Source organism: Simochromis diagramma, unplaced genomic scaffold (genome assembly GCF_900408965.1).
Source record: "Simochromis diagramma unplaced genomic scaffold, fSimDia1.1 OVJJ01000802.1, whole genome shotgun sequence".
NCBI lineage: Eukaryota > Metazoa > Chordata > Actinopteri > Cichliformes > Cichlidae > Simochromis > Simochromis diagramma.
In genome coordinates, this window is record NW_024387492.1 from 10,882,412 (window position 1) to 10,898,859 (window position 16,448).

General features: G+C 39.5%; 1 protein-coding gene across 7 annotated transcripts in view; it reads right to left on the reverse strand.

The window, feature by feature from the left end:
- The window catches only part of stxbp5a (syntaxin binding protein 5a (tomosyn)), a 98,226-nt gene that overhangs the window by 24,112 nt on the left and 57,666 nt on the right, over nucleotides 1-16,448 (reverse strand). For all 7 annotated transcript variants that reach the window (XM_040017129.1, XM_040017125.1, XM_040017122.1 and 4 more), the window contains 4 exons: nucleotides 15,422-15,505; nucleotides 6,634-6,757; nucleotides 4,046-4,124; nucleotides 3,249-3,403 (listed from right to left, as the gene is read on the reverse strand). In XM_040017129.1, the coding sequence (XP_039873063.1) occupies nucleotides 3,249-3,403; nucleotides 4,046-4,124; nucleotides 6,634-6,757; nucleotides 15,422-15,505 (442 nt within the window). The remainder of the gene's footprint in view (nucleotides 1-3,248; nucleotides 3,404-4,045; nucleotides 4,125-6,633; nucleotides 6,758-15,421; nucleotides 15,506-16,448) is intronic.

The window sequence follows — 16,448 nt, forward strand, 5'->3', positions numbered from 1 at the left end:
AGCTCCCCTAAAATATGCAAACCGCATGGGAAGAATTTCCCACTCTTTATACAGCAAATTATATCTATGCCCTTAAGATGTGAGGGCAGGAACGCTCAACGCTAGAATTTTATTATACTATGTAATTTATAACTGTAGGGGATATTGCTCAAGTTGAATATTTGTATCAGTCTGATTTGAGAGTAAAATGTCATATTCCATTTTAAGATTAGTGCCTCATAATAGATTTTAACTGTGGTAATGAATAAATTCATTTTATTTTACTTGCCACTGCATATTCTGCAGAGGCTCAGTATATATTGTAACCTGCAGTGCAAAAATTACTTCAGTTTCATACATTTGCAATAATCAACGTGTCAAGTGGAGCGTTTCCCAAATCTGGTTGTTATTAACAGCCCCTTGACAAAAGCAGACTGGAGTTATAAAGACCCACTTAATTTGTGGGAGAGGGCAAACATGCAAAACCTCCTCTGGAGCTTGCTGCCCTAAAGGTTTGTCCAGACCCGGCTGTCACAGAACACAAGGGTTGTTTCCTATCATATCATCCACGATAATGTAAAGTAAAAATTCTAACGTGCCATAAAATGTCATAAGGCGATATAAAATGTTTATGTTTCCTAGTGCGTGCCACCATGAGACAAGCCCAGGAATGTCTGAGAACAAGAACTGTGTCTTAACCCTCGATGACAATCATCAATAAAACACCATTTCTCTTATATCGTCAGAAATATCATCATTGCAGATTTTCTTGACATATTGTTAAATTACTTTAAGTCCAAAGACATGCAGTTAGTGGGGGTAGGTTATTTGGAAACTCTAAATTGCCCATAGGTTTGAATGTGAGTGTGAATGGTTGTCTGCGTCTATGTGCTAGCCCTGCTACAGACTGCAGACGTGTCCAGGGTGTACCCTGCCTCTCGCCCTAAGACAGCTGAGATAGGCTCCAGCCCCCGCCCCCCCCCCCCCCCCCCCATGGCAACCCTGAAAAGGATAAGCGGCAGAGAATGGATGCATACAGCATTTTAAAGCTATCCGGTCGTTAAGTCTGACGTCACTAGCCGTGTCTGGGCCTAAACTCTGCTGCAGGTCCATATATCAAACGATCACTATGGCATTACTGAGAGTTGAAAAACTGTCTAAAGTCTTTCATCTTTAATAAAATGATCAGCGTTCTGCTCTACCAGGTGTAACAATTGAGTTTAACATCCAGGCATCCATGAAAACTGAATTTATGACATTTAACGGAGTTAGAAGTTAGCAGGAAGTTAGCTCGCTAGCTTCTATCTAAATACAATATAGCATGTCCTGACTGCGGGATTTTGGAAACAAATTAAAACGTACAGCTCTGCTATCACTTCCAACATAAATGAAGACAGAAAACTAAACAGCAGTGACGTTTGTAGGGTTACTGAAGTTTGGCTAGCTGGTATATAATGATGTGCTAAGTCAGCGGTCCCCAACCCCTGGGCCTTGGACTAGTACCGGTCCGTGAGTCGTTTGGTACCGGGCCGCGAGAGTTGAGGCTCAGTTGTGAAATGTATGATTTTCAGGGTTTTTATCGGTTTTCAGCGTTATTTTGTTATCGTTTTTATCGTTAACTCGGTTTTCCTGGGTCTTTTCACGTGTGTTATGAATAAATCTTTTTTTCGGTACCGGTACTAGTTTTATTTTGTTGTATTTATCCACGACACCTTAAAGGCCGGTCCGTGAAAATATTGTCGGGAATAAACCGGTCCGTGGCGCAAAAAAGGTTGGGGACCGCTGTGCTACGTGACCGCTAGCGACACAGCTATGTTAGCATAATATAAACAAGCTAACTTTTTTTCCACTCGATAAAAGTTAACGTGAGTGTTCTCGGTGGTCAGGAACAAATGTAATCGCATGGCAGGATGCTGTAAAAGGACCAAACTTCAGCCAGGAGAACAACTGAGATAATCCATCCACAATACGAGGTTAGTCATTCATATACTGCTGCATGGGCTGGGCTGTAGTTACATCCTAAGGTTTTAAAAACTGAGCTTAAATAAATGATTAGCTGTAATAAAAGCCGAGAGAGGTCAACAGTGATCACTGACTGTTTTAGGAGCTTTATGAGATTAAATAGAAGAAAATACATAACATTAAAAATGTTAACAACACAAAAGCCATATTAAACGCAGACTACTTTAGGCCCGGAAGTAGGATTCGTCACGTCATCACTTAACGACCGGATATCACCACCCTTACTTTGTGTTATGTTTGGACAGTAACAACACGTCCCAATTCCTTTAGGATCTTTGCTTGTAGCTCCAACTACTACATCTTAAGCTAGTGTTCCTTGGCATTGATATTTTGTAATCTTTCTCCCGGAGAGTTACAGTGATGGATATGGACCTTCCTATCAACGCGTCTGTTGACCACCCACTCCCTATAAATGGGGGCATGGCAAACCAAAACAACATCATTTCCCCTCACTGAAGTATAAAGCATTTAGGCATTTTCTTTAATTTGTCTCCTATATGTCTGTACTCTAAGTACGCCTTAAAAAATTCTTCAATTTCCAACACTACCGTTTGTCAGTGTTTGGATTTTTATCATTTCCTTGTCTGTCTTAAGAAATCCTAGTTTGTCTGTTTAGTTTATCATTCATCCAAAATATTCAACTTTGTATTGACAAATATATTTTATACATGATATTTAGGGATACCGTCTCATCCGCTTGTGCCAGGATTATTAGACTATGTGGACAAACATTCATTGTGGAATCCAAAGACCCAGTAATGTCCATTACCAGATGATTTCAGTGAGCAGTGACATCCGATTGTCAGTGACATAATGAAGTCGCCATTCTTACATAATTCGCTAATCCGTCCTGTAGCTGTATACGTGCCAGATAACACAGCAGCAGAGATTACATCCTGGATCACATACATACAGGCCATACTGGTAAGCTCCAGCTGTTGGCTCCTCAATACCATAAATAAAATAATAATTAAATTTAGATTGAAGGGCATTGTGCACAGCGGGATGAAATGAAAATGTAATAGCCTATGTGTCAGATAATAAAACTGAAAAGTAGCATCCTTTCCCTTGGGAAATTTCTGATTTATTACAGAAACACACTCACACACACAGACAGGCTGTCCAACATAATTAAGAACCAGAAAGTTGTGTGCATATTTCCGCAGGTGTTAGTGCAAAAGAAGAGTAAATTAACAATGTCCACAATTCTCAGACGTTCTCATTCAGACCAAAATATGCACACTTACCATTAGGATATGGTGTCTCACATAGCGTGAGGAAGTCTACTATAGGATAGTCCATCTCCAGCACAGCAGTACTCTTCCCATGCATCACTGTTAGACAAGGCCTCCGGCCCACCGTGTCGTAGGACAGACCACCAGAAAAGATTATGAAGGGGTCTCTGGAATGAGTTGCATTCATGCAATTATTTACTTAAATGGGTTTTTAAAATATTAGGCATTTTATATGGTGGGGCTTTATTTAATAATGTGCGTTCACACTCTTAATATTTTATTTAGCCAGCAGGAAATTGTTGTGGCATTAAGAGCCTTGGCACAACTTAAAGCATGAGTCAATCTGACTACAAATGAAAAAATCAGTACAGTGAGCTTAATTTTTCAGGAACTGTTGCATGGATATTAATGTATGTATACCATGGTATACTGTAAGTAAGATGTCATCATGCATACAAAATAACATCAGGGTTGGAGTTAAAACAAAAGACTTTGATTCAAAGAGGACTGGGCTTGTCTTGTCTTGTCTTTAGTATCCACAACTCTGAGTTTATGCTTTATATAACAAAATAGCTGATTAAGAAAAGCTGATACTACAAAATATATAGTTTTAAATGATTGGCTTAAGTTACAAACACGAGGAGTATCTGTATGTAAGTAAAATGCAACTTGAGCTGCTTTGTGGAGACTTTTGTCATGGCTCTGCATGCATTAAACACATGCATGTCTATAAATATGCTCAAGTGAACATGCATGGGCACAAGTGTATAACAGTATATGTGTACGCGTGTGAGACTGAGGGACCATACCCAATTCTAGTTGTTTTGTACTCCACTTTAAGAATGGGCTTACAAGACTCTGGCTTCTTCCCGTCCTTGGGCTGTTTTCCTAAAATAGAACAAACAGAAGTTACTTTGGTTTGCAGTTCACTCCTTCTTCACCCAGTCTCTTCTGTCATCTTGGGGTTTTTTCCCCCCAGAAGCAGCATTGTAAAATGCTGTGCTGAAGAGTATGCAGCAAAATAACAGAAACCTATTCATCAGAGAGAAGAAAGACAAATTCAAGGACGGGGACATGCAAAGAAAGGTGTAAAGATCCTGGATGATTTACAGAATCCATCTTTTCAAACCTCAAGGGGTGTCAGTGTGGAATAAAATTACACATCCATCACATGCATGCCTATGTGTGCGCATTTCTGTATCACAAAGTACAGTGAGCAGTTGAATTTATATGAAAAGTCTTACTGAAGAGCGAAAGTGACCCCAAATGCAGGTTATGCAAGGCAGGTCTGTGTAATAAAGACCACTTTTTAATAACTACCATTTAATAATGGATATCTAAAAAGACAATTAAAAGAGGACTTATAAGCCTTACTTAAACATGTCAAAGGAATTTGCATAATTGCCCATTAAATACCAAACTAATTATGCATGCAGCAGTGGGAGAAACAACTAATTAAAAAGCCCATGCGGTGAAATCTTTTCTGCAACCCCCGACACATAAAATCAGCTTGAAAAACTGATTCAAAGTTGTTGTAATTTTTGATTTAATTTCTTTTCTTGTTCCCTTTTTCTGACTCTCTTGCTTTCTCTGCTCAGTTGCCGTCGCCTATTTTTCTTCCAGGTGCTTCATCTGTGTGAACTAAGTGGGGTGAGTCAGTGTGTTGGGGGACAGAAGAGTATGGATTAAATGCATCTTCAAAAGAGCAGACTTGCTTTCTGCAGGAAGTAAACAGAGGACGCACATGCACACACAAAGTAAGGAAAACAGAGGCAGGAAATAATTGAACCGACAATAATCCTCTGCCTGAAATGAGGAAACAATGATTGAGCCATGTGTAGGCAGACACTTGAGAGATGGCTATAGCGAGAGTGGCTACAGAGGGAACAACATAATCAACACTACAAGACCGTGAAGTCATCAGACCATGGGCAATCAGTGTTTTTATGTAACAATTAAAAAATAAAGTTACAATCACACTCTATATGGATGTTTGTTCCAAAGCTATATTCGGACAGGTGGCACCCAACTTTTTTGTTTAGATCCTCTAAAGCAAAGTCTACCTGCAACCCATCCACCCATATTTTAATTCTCCAGCCTAATAAACATCTCACACCCTTTAGATTTATCTCAACACTCTCCATGGAGGTCTTGATCCCTTCACCGAAAGTTTCTTGACTGTCCTCAGTCAACTAGCTTGTGAGACAATATAAATTAACTCCATATGCACTGCATGTCAAATTTCAATAATGGTGATTGTTATACAGAAACGATGTGCGTCAAAGATTATAGAAATGTTGAATCTTGAGAGGAAAAATCAGTTAGAGTTCAACTATAGTTGATTAATGACTTATGAAGTGTAAGGGCTATTAACTTCTTATTAGTGATTGTGATTGACAACAACTGGCAGTTTCTCTTTGGATGTATAAAAATAATTGTTTTGATCTCAGAACAATGAGAAAGTCCTAAATGGTGGTCGTTTTGAGCTATTTCTAAGTAACTTAAGACACCAAGATCACTTCAAACAGTTATCTAGTTTACATCAATTTAACGTGATATGTCATTTGCCACGGTCTGGAAGTAGACCCAAACTGTCATCCTCAGATCAGAGAAAACTTATTAGGACAACACAGGAACCACCAAAGCTCAAGCCTGCCATGAACTACAAACAGGTGGAACATCAATATAACTGCCCATAGTGAAATGAATTTTACATCACCATGGACTGAGAGGGTGCCAACCAAAAAAGAAGCCCCTACTCCACTGACACCTTTAAGCTTGACTGAAGGTTTCGGCTGCCCACAGAGATAACCCAAATGCCTTGTGAGGTAAAGTTTTATGGTCATATGTGACAAAGATTGAGCTATTTGGTCATAATGACAAAGGTGTGTTTAGAAGAGTAAAGGTAAAGCTTATAAAGCTAACATTGTACCAACTGTACCAACTGACAAGGTGGTAGCATTGAGCTCTGCAGCTGTTTCGCTACCAGTGGTACTGGTATATTGCACAAAGTGGATGAAATAATGAAGAAAAACTCCAAATTCCCCAGGAAACCAACCAATTCAAATGAATTGTATCAATGAGCGGTGAAATATCCAGCAAGAATTATGCCAAAAGCTTTTTAATACCTACCAAAGGCATCTAGAAACTAGCTAAGGGACATTTAACCTATCAGTGAGTGCATGGTGTATGTAAATATTTGAGGCAGCACGTATACCTTTGACCCTGTCTGGATTAAAGGAAAGACAAAATAAAGTCAAACTTCTTCACCCAGTTCTAGTCATTAAAAATGTAGGAACCCTGGAAAAAGACCAGTTCAAGGAAATCATTACAAGCCAAAAAATTACTGTGACATTGTCTGTATAAAGTGTGTGTGTGTGTTTTTTTACTTCCTTACCGTGTGGTGTGATTGTCTGTATGGGCTTGCCCTGGCCTCTGACGTTCCATATGGTCAGAGTTCCATCTGAGTGACTGCAGATGAACTGCTTGCCCTCGTGATGCCAGGCAACTGAGTGGATAGCCTAAGAAATGACAGGCAAGAAGGCAGGGGTTGGGGGCAGTGGTTTAGTCGAATGAAACCTTATGTGCCAGCATGCAACTTGCACACTACAAGTTTGTTGCATTACCACAGCCATATGGTACATGACTTTCATACGTGGCTTAAATGGCCGTGGCTTTGCACACTTGCGCAGATGGTTGAAGTGAGATAAAAGAGCTCCCTGGCTTTAGAAAATTTCCTGTGGCACAAATGCATATATTAAAAGCTTTCATAGGAACCATTTGTTGAATGTGAAATAAAGAAAAAAGAAACCCCAACTAGATGGTTCCATTAGCAATATTATTAACTTAGGAGTCATATTTCATAAAGATACAGCATTACTCTGACAAATGTGTCCATAATATTCAATATAATTGAAAAACCGCTAATACTTCAATCAAGACCATATGGTTTAGCATGAATTACTGTGAAAATAAGAAAAAAAGTATTTCGCTTTGACTCTAGTCCATCATTGAGAGCTAGAGGAACAATAGAAGCTTTTTAAAAGGTTAAAAAAACTACTAAAAGGAAATACAGTTAATCACAAGCTTAATATCAACTACAACAGTTACAGAAAAGGTTGCAAAAGGGGAAGTTTAAGAGGTGACCTTTAGTTAGGGCTTCAAAACCGAGAAGAGGGCACAAGTGAAGAAAATAAAGACCAAATGGAGATACAGATCTGTGATTCACAGACAAGCTAACAGATAAAGAGAATAATGGGGAAAGACAGACAAGATTTAGAGAGCTGGTGCCCTCTCTGTCCTCTCATCTTTCCCATCATCTGAACAGTCCTGCTGCTGTTGTAAGCCTGGCTTGGGATGATTTATGTACTAGCAACAAAACACAAACACATCAAAACCAAAGTGTATCTGCAAAGGCCAAGCTTGCCCTTTTGTAGTCGTATTCAATGCTGATAATTAAAACCAGCAAACATTTTGACATCAAACCATATGTTGGCTGCACGATGTGTGAAGCCGACAGCCATCCACATCAGCCCTTTAATATTTAGGGCATTTTGTCTGAAAATCCCCTCGTTGTCACTGGTCCCACTCGCCTTGTGTCCTCGGCGCTGCTGCTTGTCTCACATCGCTCATCTGAAATGAATGACTGCCTCTCTGTCAGAGCTGATGTGAGTGCATGGTCAGGTTAAGTCAATCTCTTCCAATTGCAGCTGCCATTTATTTAGGTGTATATCAATTTTGCCTTGAGTGTGTCATTAATCATAAGCAGTGCTATATGTCAGGCTCACCAAATCTGCTGAGTTTTAAGAAAAAAGCTGCATGAAAGGGAATAGCATCAGTCAGCGCTCTTATGGCACGCTCTGAGCGGTGTACCTGTTTTGTGTGCTCCAAAGTGAACAGTATCATACTTTTGCTTCCTAGTTAAGTGTGTGGTGTGCTGCACAGACTCTCCTGGCACGTTTTATGAAATCATAAAGACTGAATCACCTTTATGATCACACTGCTTGGTTTTAACAAACTAAAGACCAATCAGAGACTGAGATCAGTCTGCTATAAAGCGTAAAATACTCCCCCCCCCATGTGCTCTTGCTTCTGAGGTTTTCTCATGGAGATTTCGTCTTCCTGAGGATTGTTAGAAATAAATAGACATGATGACTAACGGCTTCTGTGTCTCTTTAAACTGGGGCGGCGGTGTGGAGAACATGGTGGGGATGGTTGGATGCAGCAGCCCAGAAGGAGAGACAGTTTGACAGCACCTTTTTTGTTTTTGCCAGAAGTGATTCACTGGTGTATAGTGGCAGGTGGTGTGGATGTAGTTATTGCAGGTGTCTCGAATACAGTGTTAACACATCTCTAATTTTGTCAAATGTTTAGCATCCCACACTGTGGAAATGAAATCAATGTTCCAAGTTTTACTTTCAGTTCTAAGTGCAGACTGTTCTCCTGGGGATCTAAATTCTGTTGTCAGCACTAAAAGCATACTTTTATTTATCTTTTTATTTATGGATAGATGATATCTAATAATGGATACTGGTCTAAACTGTCTATGATTTCCCCTCAATGCAGTCCAGTCCACTTTTGAATTTTCCTCCCTGGAAAATTCGCCCATTCTGTGTTACCCTGACACTAACAGACTTCTAGAAATCTATCAGTGCATTGTTCATCACGCCAGTCCCAAGAGGCAACAATGCCCTGCGCTTAATTGGAAATGAGCAGGATAATTGAAACACATGGCACTCATCAAATCAAACAATACCAATTAAAAAGGCTAATTTCATGATTTATCACATTAGGTCAGTTTTTCACAGATTGGTCTTTGGGGGCTGAGAGGATCCTGTCTACATTCATCACAGTTACGCAAGACCTCCTCACACAGACACACAAATACACACTCGCGACAAAGACGCTAACAAGCATAGAAAACAGAGGAAAACAAACACAGAAGTTTTGTGTCACAGTATGACCCGAAACAGCCCTGAAATATCATTGGCTCCACCATCAAAACGATGAAAAAATATTGCCGTAAACAGTTCATTTTGCGACACCACGAAACAAACGATAGCGTAAAATGAAACGATAGACGTTTTTATATCGTCATCCGATATATATCGTTATATCGAACAGCCCTACCTTAGAGCAAGACTTTACACAGAGTACTCAACATACTGCTGTACCTGTTTTTGTACACGTAAAAACACATACACACACAAGCAGTCACATACACACAGCAAAAGTAATGCGAGTCAAGCAACACAACCAGCTTAATCTGAACAAACAAGGCATTTGGGGGCAAAACGTCAGCAGTGATTTGCAATGAGCAATCCATTTTTATTCAGTTATTTTAAATCCACATTTTCTGCTTTTGTGTTGCAAGATGCTCGTTACATAAGTCTTGAAAGAAACAAGCCCCAGTGAGCCTCTTATTTACACATTTAGATTTGTCTCTGTATTATGAAGATGATTCACCATCACTGTTTCTGACTGAATAAACAACTTTGGAAGTACAATATACTGTCAATCTCTACATAACCAGCATAATCAGACACTCCGAGTATGATGGCAAGGTGGCAGTGTGTAAATACCCGTCTGAACAAAAAGCTTTTTTTCTGTTCAGAGAATCAACAGGTCGAATTTCTTATTCTGCAAAACTCAAACTGGATCTTCTTGAGATCTTTTATAAGTTTTTAAAGAATTCTAAAAAGAGTAAACAGTCAGTATCCAACATGAAAGCGTGGATCCATCCTGCTTTGTATCAAAGGGTCAGGCTGCTGGTTGGGGTGTAATGGCTTAACTGCCACAGCCTGCCTGAATTTTCTTGCTGGCATGTCCTTTTCTTTATGACAACAGTGCACAAACAGTTAAGGCAGTGCTGAAGGCGAAAGGGGGACCAACCCAATATTTGCAAGGTGTACCTAAGGTGAGTGGTGGCCAGTTGATAACATGCTAATGTTGAAAATAAACTCCAAGTGGAGTCTCACAGAGCTGTTGGCATGGCTGTGCGGTTTACTTGTAAACAGGGTGTTGTGGTTTTTTTGTTTTAAATGAGTAAAAATTACCAAATCAGTGAGATATGTTACATGTTCTTATGTGCTTCTTTTTTTTTTTATAGTCTGAGCAGTTGATGACTATTCTACAGAGAGAAAGACTCATCCAAATGGTTGGGATACCACCCTGAAACCTCACAGCTGGGATGATTATGTGACTCACGTGTTATAAACAGCAGCTCGTAAACATCTCTAAAACAACTTCAGGGTGGGAATAAGCATTAGAAAACCAAATTCACCAGCAAACCAAATGCATGGGAAGTCTTGTTACGACATTACACTTATGCATTAGCATCCACTTTATCCTGATGGATGGACTCCCTAAGAGACTGACCATCATGTAAAGAGTGATACTCTCACCACTAATGGGTATTACGCAAGCCTTGCCAAATCACCCATGAGCTCTGTACAGTTAAGTTGTCTGTCTGAAATCTCAACAGGTCTTAGGGGGAAAGAAAACACTTCCTAATGAAGCCACACTTGTGTCAGATAGTTTGCAGATCATTTTGTAGCATTTGTTTTTAATCTTAAGGGATAAGCAGATGGGAGGGATTCACTACGAGAGGACGCATTAAATTAAGATAGCAGAGCTGCCCATCACAGAGAATGCCACAGGAAATGTGTGGAAGTCTTATCTGCCTGGTGGATTTTTTTTTTCTTGTCGAGAATCTCACCCATCTGGTTAGAACAGTGCCGGTCTGATTCAACAGTATTAAAAATACTGGCAGGCTGTTTACAAAATGAATGCAGGAATAAAATATGTTAATAATGCAAATTTGTCCACAACTGGAGCAGGTTATTGTTATGTTTTATTTAAATTCAACTAATTAATGCTTCGTGGTTGAGGGGAATATGTTTTCCAATTTTATTGTTATTGTTGCCCTTTATTAGTAGCTGCGAGAATTATGACCTGCTCCTGCACAAATACCTGCAAACATTTTGTCCCCCAAGTTTTTCTGGTGTGTTTGTGGACTTTTCTTCAGATCGTGGCGTAGGTGCTAAGTTTGGGCGCGCTTTGTGTTTGCGCGTCCTGGTTATCGTAGTCGCAGTCAGAGTAACCAATTTCTTATTTGTCCATTTGTGAAAAGAGCGAATAGAAAGGAAAAGAGGAATGGGGAGAACAAAAGGAAGGGAAATAGGAAATAGAGTGCCTTATCTGTGCAGCTTTGGCTGGACCTCTGTGACAAAAGCCTGAACAGGTCGTGGCTTTGCAGCTATAGAGACTGACTGCCAGATGCACTCCGAAGTTGAAATCAATAAAAATAAACTGCAAGCTGCAAAAGTAATGTTTTTTTCCAGGGATACTAAAGATGTTTACTTGAATTCTACGCTAAATTCTTGTGAATAATGGCAGGTGCTGTGCTCATTACTATATAACACTGTATGGCATCTATACACCAAAATACTACTAATTTTTTTACTGTAAATGCACATGTATGCGTGCAGAAAGGAATGTTCATCTTTCTTAAAAGCTCCTTTCCTTCATTCCTTTCTGCACACAGTGGAAGAAGGCTGTCTAAATTTGTGCAATTAAACAATAGGCTTACTGAAGGGAAAAAAAGGATTACAAATTCCATCCATGCATTCAGTGTGCGCCACCAGGACACAAACACAGAGGGCGGAGGGAAGAACTAACTCAGATTTGGCTGCAATATTAACCATTCATCAGGTGTTGAGTCAGATGGAGAAGAGCGAGGCAGGGTCACAGTGACAGATGCTCTCTGGCTAGCACTCACTGGAAACCCATACTGCTGATCCACAGCTAATAATAGACAATCCACTGAAAGACACAGAGTTGAAGGCGTGCTCTCTCAGCTCTTTAGGAGCTTGTAAAAACAAGTTTTATTGCCTTTGTTTGCCTGAACTCTGCTGGAAAGTGTCAAAGTTTTTTCTTTGCGATACAGGATAAGTTTGCTAATTTGCTAACTGTTCTTCAGTTTGTCAGCATCTGTAATTTCCAAATGCTGCCTTCATATTTTTTTTTTAACGGAAAGAATTTCATTTCCTCTACTTGCACAAATTATACAAAAACGCTTGCAAGAATTGTTAAAAAATGTGGCAGGAAAACAGGAAGTGGCATTGCTCATTATCTCTATCTTTTGAAATCAAAGACCACAGACTGCCTTTCAGCTGTTTAAACATTCGCAAATTTCCATCAAGAGTAAAATACGCTTTAAGATGTCTGTGCATTTTCTAAAGTCTGAATCCATCACCGCGCGGTCTGCTGGCTTACTCTGCTGTTGAAAAGGAGAAGACGAAAAGCTTCCTTGTTCATTTCAGTCGACAACTTTGATACTTGGCAGGAAGCTTCTAGGCAAATAGGGTTTGAATGAAAGCACGCTGGAGAAAAAAAGCACGCACGGCAGGAAGACTATAGCTTGGAGAGGATGTGAGAGCTGGAAAAGAGTTACTTCACAGTATTGTTTGAAGAAACTATGTGGAGTTTGCATAGAGTCATGATGCCAGTAAATCACAGCCAGCGAACATAACATTGCCTGCAAATCCATGCATTATCAGTGGCTTACAATTAATGTTAATAGTTTAGTTTATATTGAGGTTAACAAATGGATGCTAATTCTATTTATGCTTATTATTAAGGTTACAGTGGGTGGCAGGAATGCTATGGACTGTATTATAAGAAATATGCTTTAAAATATAGACAGAAAATAAAAAGAAATTAACTGCAGTGAAGTCCACTTTAAAGATACCTGACCCTGGAAAACATTTAGATTTAGTAGCCAGGGGAGTAACTTCACCACATATCAAATGAGATGAAAGAACAGTTGCATGTTGCAGGCCCTTTTTTTAAGTCAGCCAGTGAAAAATCACAGTGAAGCAAGACACAACACCCCGCCCACCCTCTAGCTCAATACCCTGTCCCTCAGTTCCCACCCAATCTAACCCCCCCCCCAGTCCCTGGGGAGGTGTATCTGCGAGGGTTTGGAGAGAGGAGATGAGCTCCTCTGGGAGATTCAATACTAGGATCTGTAATGCCCAGGAGCAGTGGGAGGATATTAGCTTATCTGAGAAAAAGATGTAGGGAGAGCAAAGGCAGAGAGGCAGACAGAGTAAGAAGGAGAGCTTCATACATACTGAACGTACAAAATCTCCACCTCTTTTTTTTCTATTTGTACCTTACAGAGTGCCAACAAGGTGAGCATCTACGTGAGTGATACGATAATCTCATTATCTTAAAAAGACTAGCCCTTTGTAAGGCCGCAGACACAGCTGCATGGCCGTGTACATGCTGAGTCAGCATGTGTGTCTATGTGTGTTCTTACAGCCATTCAGCTGGCTTAAGCCTCAGTAACAAAGTTATGAATGAGAGGTCCTATTCATAGAGATGTTTCGCTCCTACCAGGAAGTCTAAATCATGGACTGTAGGAGTTCAGACTATAATCAGATTGAAGGGGAACAGCTAGGTTTGATGTAAAAAGGCAGATATTTCTTTTACCGACTAATAGCATTAAATTAGTCAAATTTAACTCATACATTAGTAGAATTTATGGTTTTTTTTAATTGCAAATCAATAAATTAATAGAGTTTAGAAAGCAGAGTAAGTGATACAGTGCATGGCTAATATCAGCGTTATTAGCCATGTATTGCTTATAAGATGAAAGCAGTGAACATGAGCCTAAATCTTAGTTTAAAACAAGATTTCATCACAATGCTGTTTAACTTGCAAGACCCAATCTCAGTCAGATAAATGCTAGGTCCAGAGAGAGTCGAAGCAGCTCTGACACCATCTCTATTTAACTGTCATGTTTTCTGTTATTTACAGAAATACACTGTTACCTTATAAAGCCAAATAATCCATTATTTTAAAAAAAGTGTATCTGTTTTTATACAAGAAAACCACTGTGCTGCTTTACAATCGGACATGAGCACACGGCACTCTACTGTGAGTAATATCAAGGGGAATGGTGGTTTTAGGAAATCTTGAAATTGTATTTTCTTACGGGACAGTGGTGACAGAATCTAAGGGGGATTTTGACACTGTAACAAGAACTGTCTGTGTTAGCCCGAGTTCCTGCCGAGACGGGCACCTGCTGGTCTTTGAAGGATAATGGGCGAATCTTGAAACAGCGAAATAGTAAAACAGCACAGAATACGGTGCACATAAGGGGTCAGACAGAGGTTAGAGAATTTCTTGAGAGATGGTTCCTGGACACTTGAGATCTATAACAGAGTGATGCAGTGGTTATCACTCTCACCTCACAGCAAGAAGGTTCAGCTTGAAGTATATGGACTAAAGTGCTGCATGGATGCATATCTCAGGTGGTTAGTAAAACTATAAAAGCTCTACGTGAATGTGAGTACATTACATTTGCACCTACGAACTCCCACAACATAACAAAATAATCTGAGATTAAAACAGAAATCAAAAGAGGGACTGGGTGTTTTGTTTATGATACAGCAGTGAGAACAGAGTTTAACATTTACAGAGGTTACACATGTTTTCCATGATTTATGTAAAACAGGACACAGTACTGTATAAGAGTAGATATTTTCTCAAAAAAACAGTAGTAATTAAGGTTTAATTATCCATTAATTGTCCATTTTTAAATCTAAATTTCCAAATAAACCTGTAGATCAAAACTTGATTTAGACACTTATAATGAGAGAATTCTTGGCCTGTGTCAAAATGGACCCAGACCATGCTGTGAAGACATAAAATATGAACAGTGTGTGAGGGATAAAGAGGAAATACTTTATGTCTTTAGCTTGACAACACAAATCTAGTTAGTGATGGCTTATTTAAAAGTTATTCTCTTATTAAGCAAATTCTGGCTTCATCCTACTATGAAGTCAAACCTGACAGCCCCCCTTTCTTATTGAGGTGAAGCAGAGACTAGAAAGTTTTATCTTACTTATTTTATCACCCTGCCAGCACTCTTTTTGTCCTCCATTGTGTGGTTTAAAGCACAGACAAGAGAAAGGAAACACAGCTGTAGTAAAGTATTTCAAACTCAGGTAGACACACACACACAGACCAATACACACATTCACAAAAATGTATGCAATTCAGTTCAGAATATGTGATTTCACTTCCAGTCCTCGTATTACATTTTCTTAAAATGGAAGTCAAATGAATGCTGGAAATCTATTAGAGAAGAAAAGAAATCTGGGATATTTGCCTACCTCATCATATGTGTAGCGATAGTCTGCCTTCTTTGATTTGAGATCCCACAGGACCACGATCCCAGACTCAAATCCAATTATAAGCTGGAGAGGAAGAGCGACAGGCAGTCAGTGAGATAGGTAGGAGAGATGACAGACAGGGGGATAGAAAAGACCCCATGATGGGCAGAAAAAGAAGTAATACGTTTGACATTCAAGCACAGCGTGAAAGGAAGTCAGGTGTAAGAAGACTACAGCGGCTCAGGAAAAAAAAACCTGCCCACCCTACTTCACAAAAAATGATATCAGATAATACAAAAAGAGCTGTAGAAAAAGAACATGATGCTTTAAAAAAAAAATCTGAGCTTATTCACAGAAAAATACTTCCCGCACTCAGTCTCAAAAATCATCAAAAATCATCTGCATTTGTGTCAAATTCCTCTCATCAATTAAAATAACCAAAACAAATATATACAGTAGTTGTCCTCCAGCACCTCATGGGTGCTGTCTTGTCAACTTATATCCTTATATACTTATCACATGCTGTTTAAAAGGCATGCTGATACATATCTGAAGAGTGGTCAAAGTGGTCAGCACAACCTGCATTCAAATTAAACTATACTCTAAATGGGGCTACACTAAAAAACGAAGTAATGCTTTCTCTTGACTCACCCCTTGTTTCTTCATATTTTGCATCCGAGGTGCCAGACTAAATGATTTTTAAAAGTGGGCTTAAGCTGTAATTTTCCTGGCTTTCTGAAGCTCTTTCAAAGTTTTTCATTGTGCACTGACTGCTTTTTCACTCATTGGCTTTCAATGAGGCATTCTTAAGGATAGGAAACAGGAAGAAAGGGTCGAGATGTGCCAGTTTTCACAAGAACTGGCCTGAAAATTAGAGGCAATAGGTCTTATGGTGAGATCAATACCAATTTAAAAACTCTGGTGCAAATTATCATCGGTACGCTGAAAAGTACCCTCAGATGTTGATCCACCATGCAATATCATCTGGAAAGTGTCTGATTGGCAAATTTCAACATGGCAATGATCC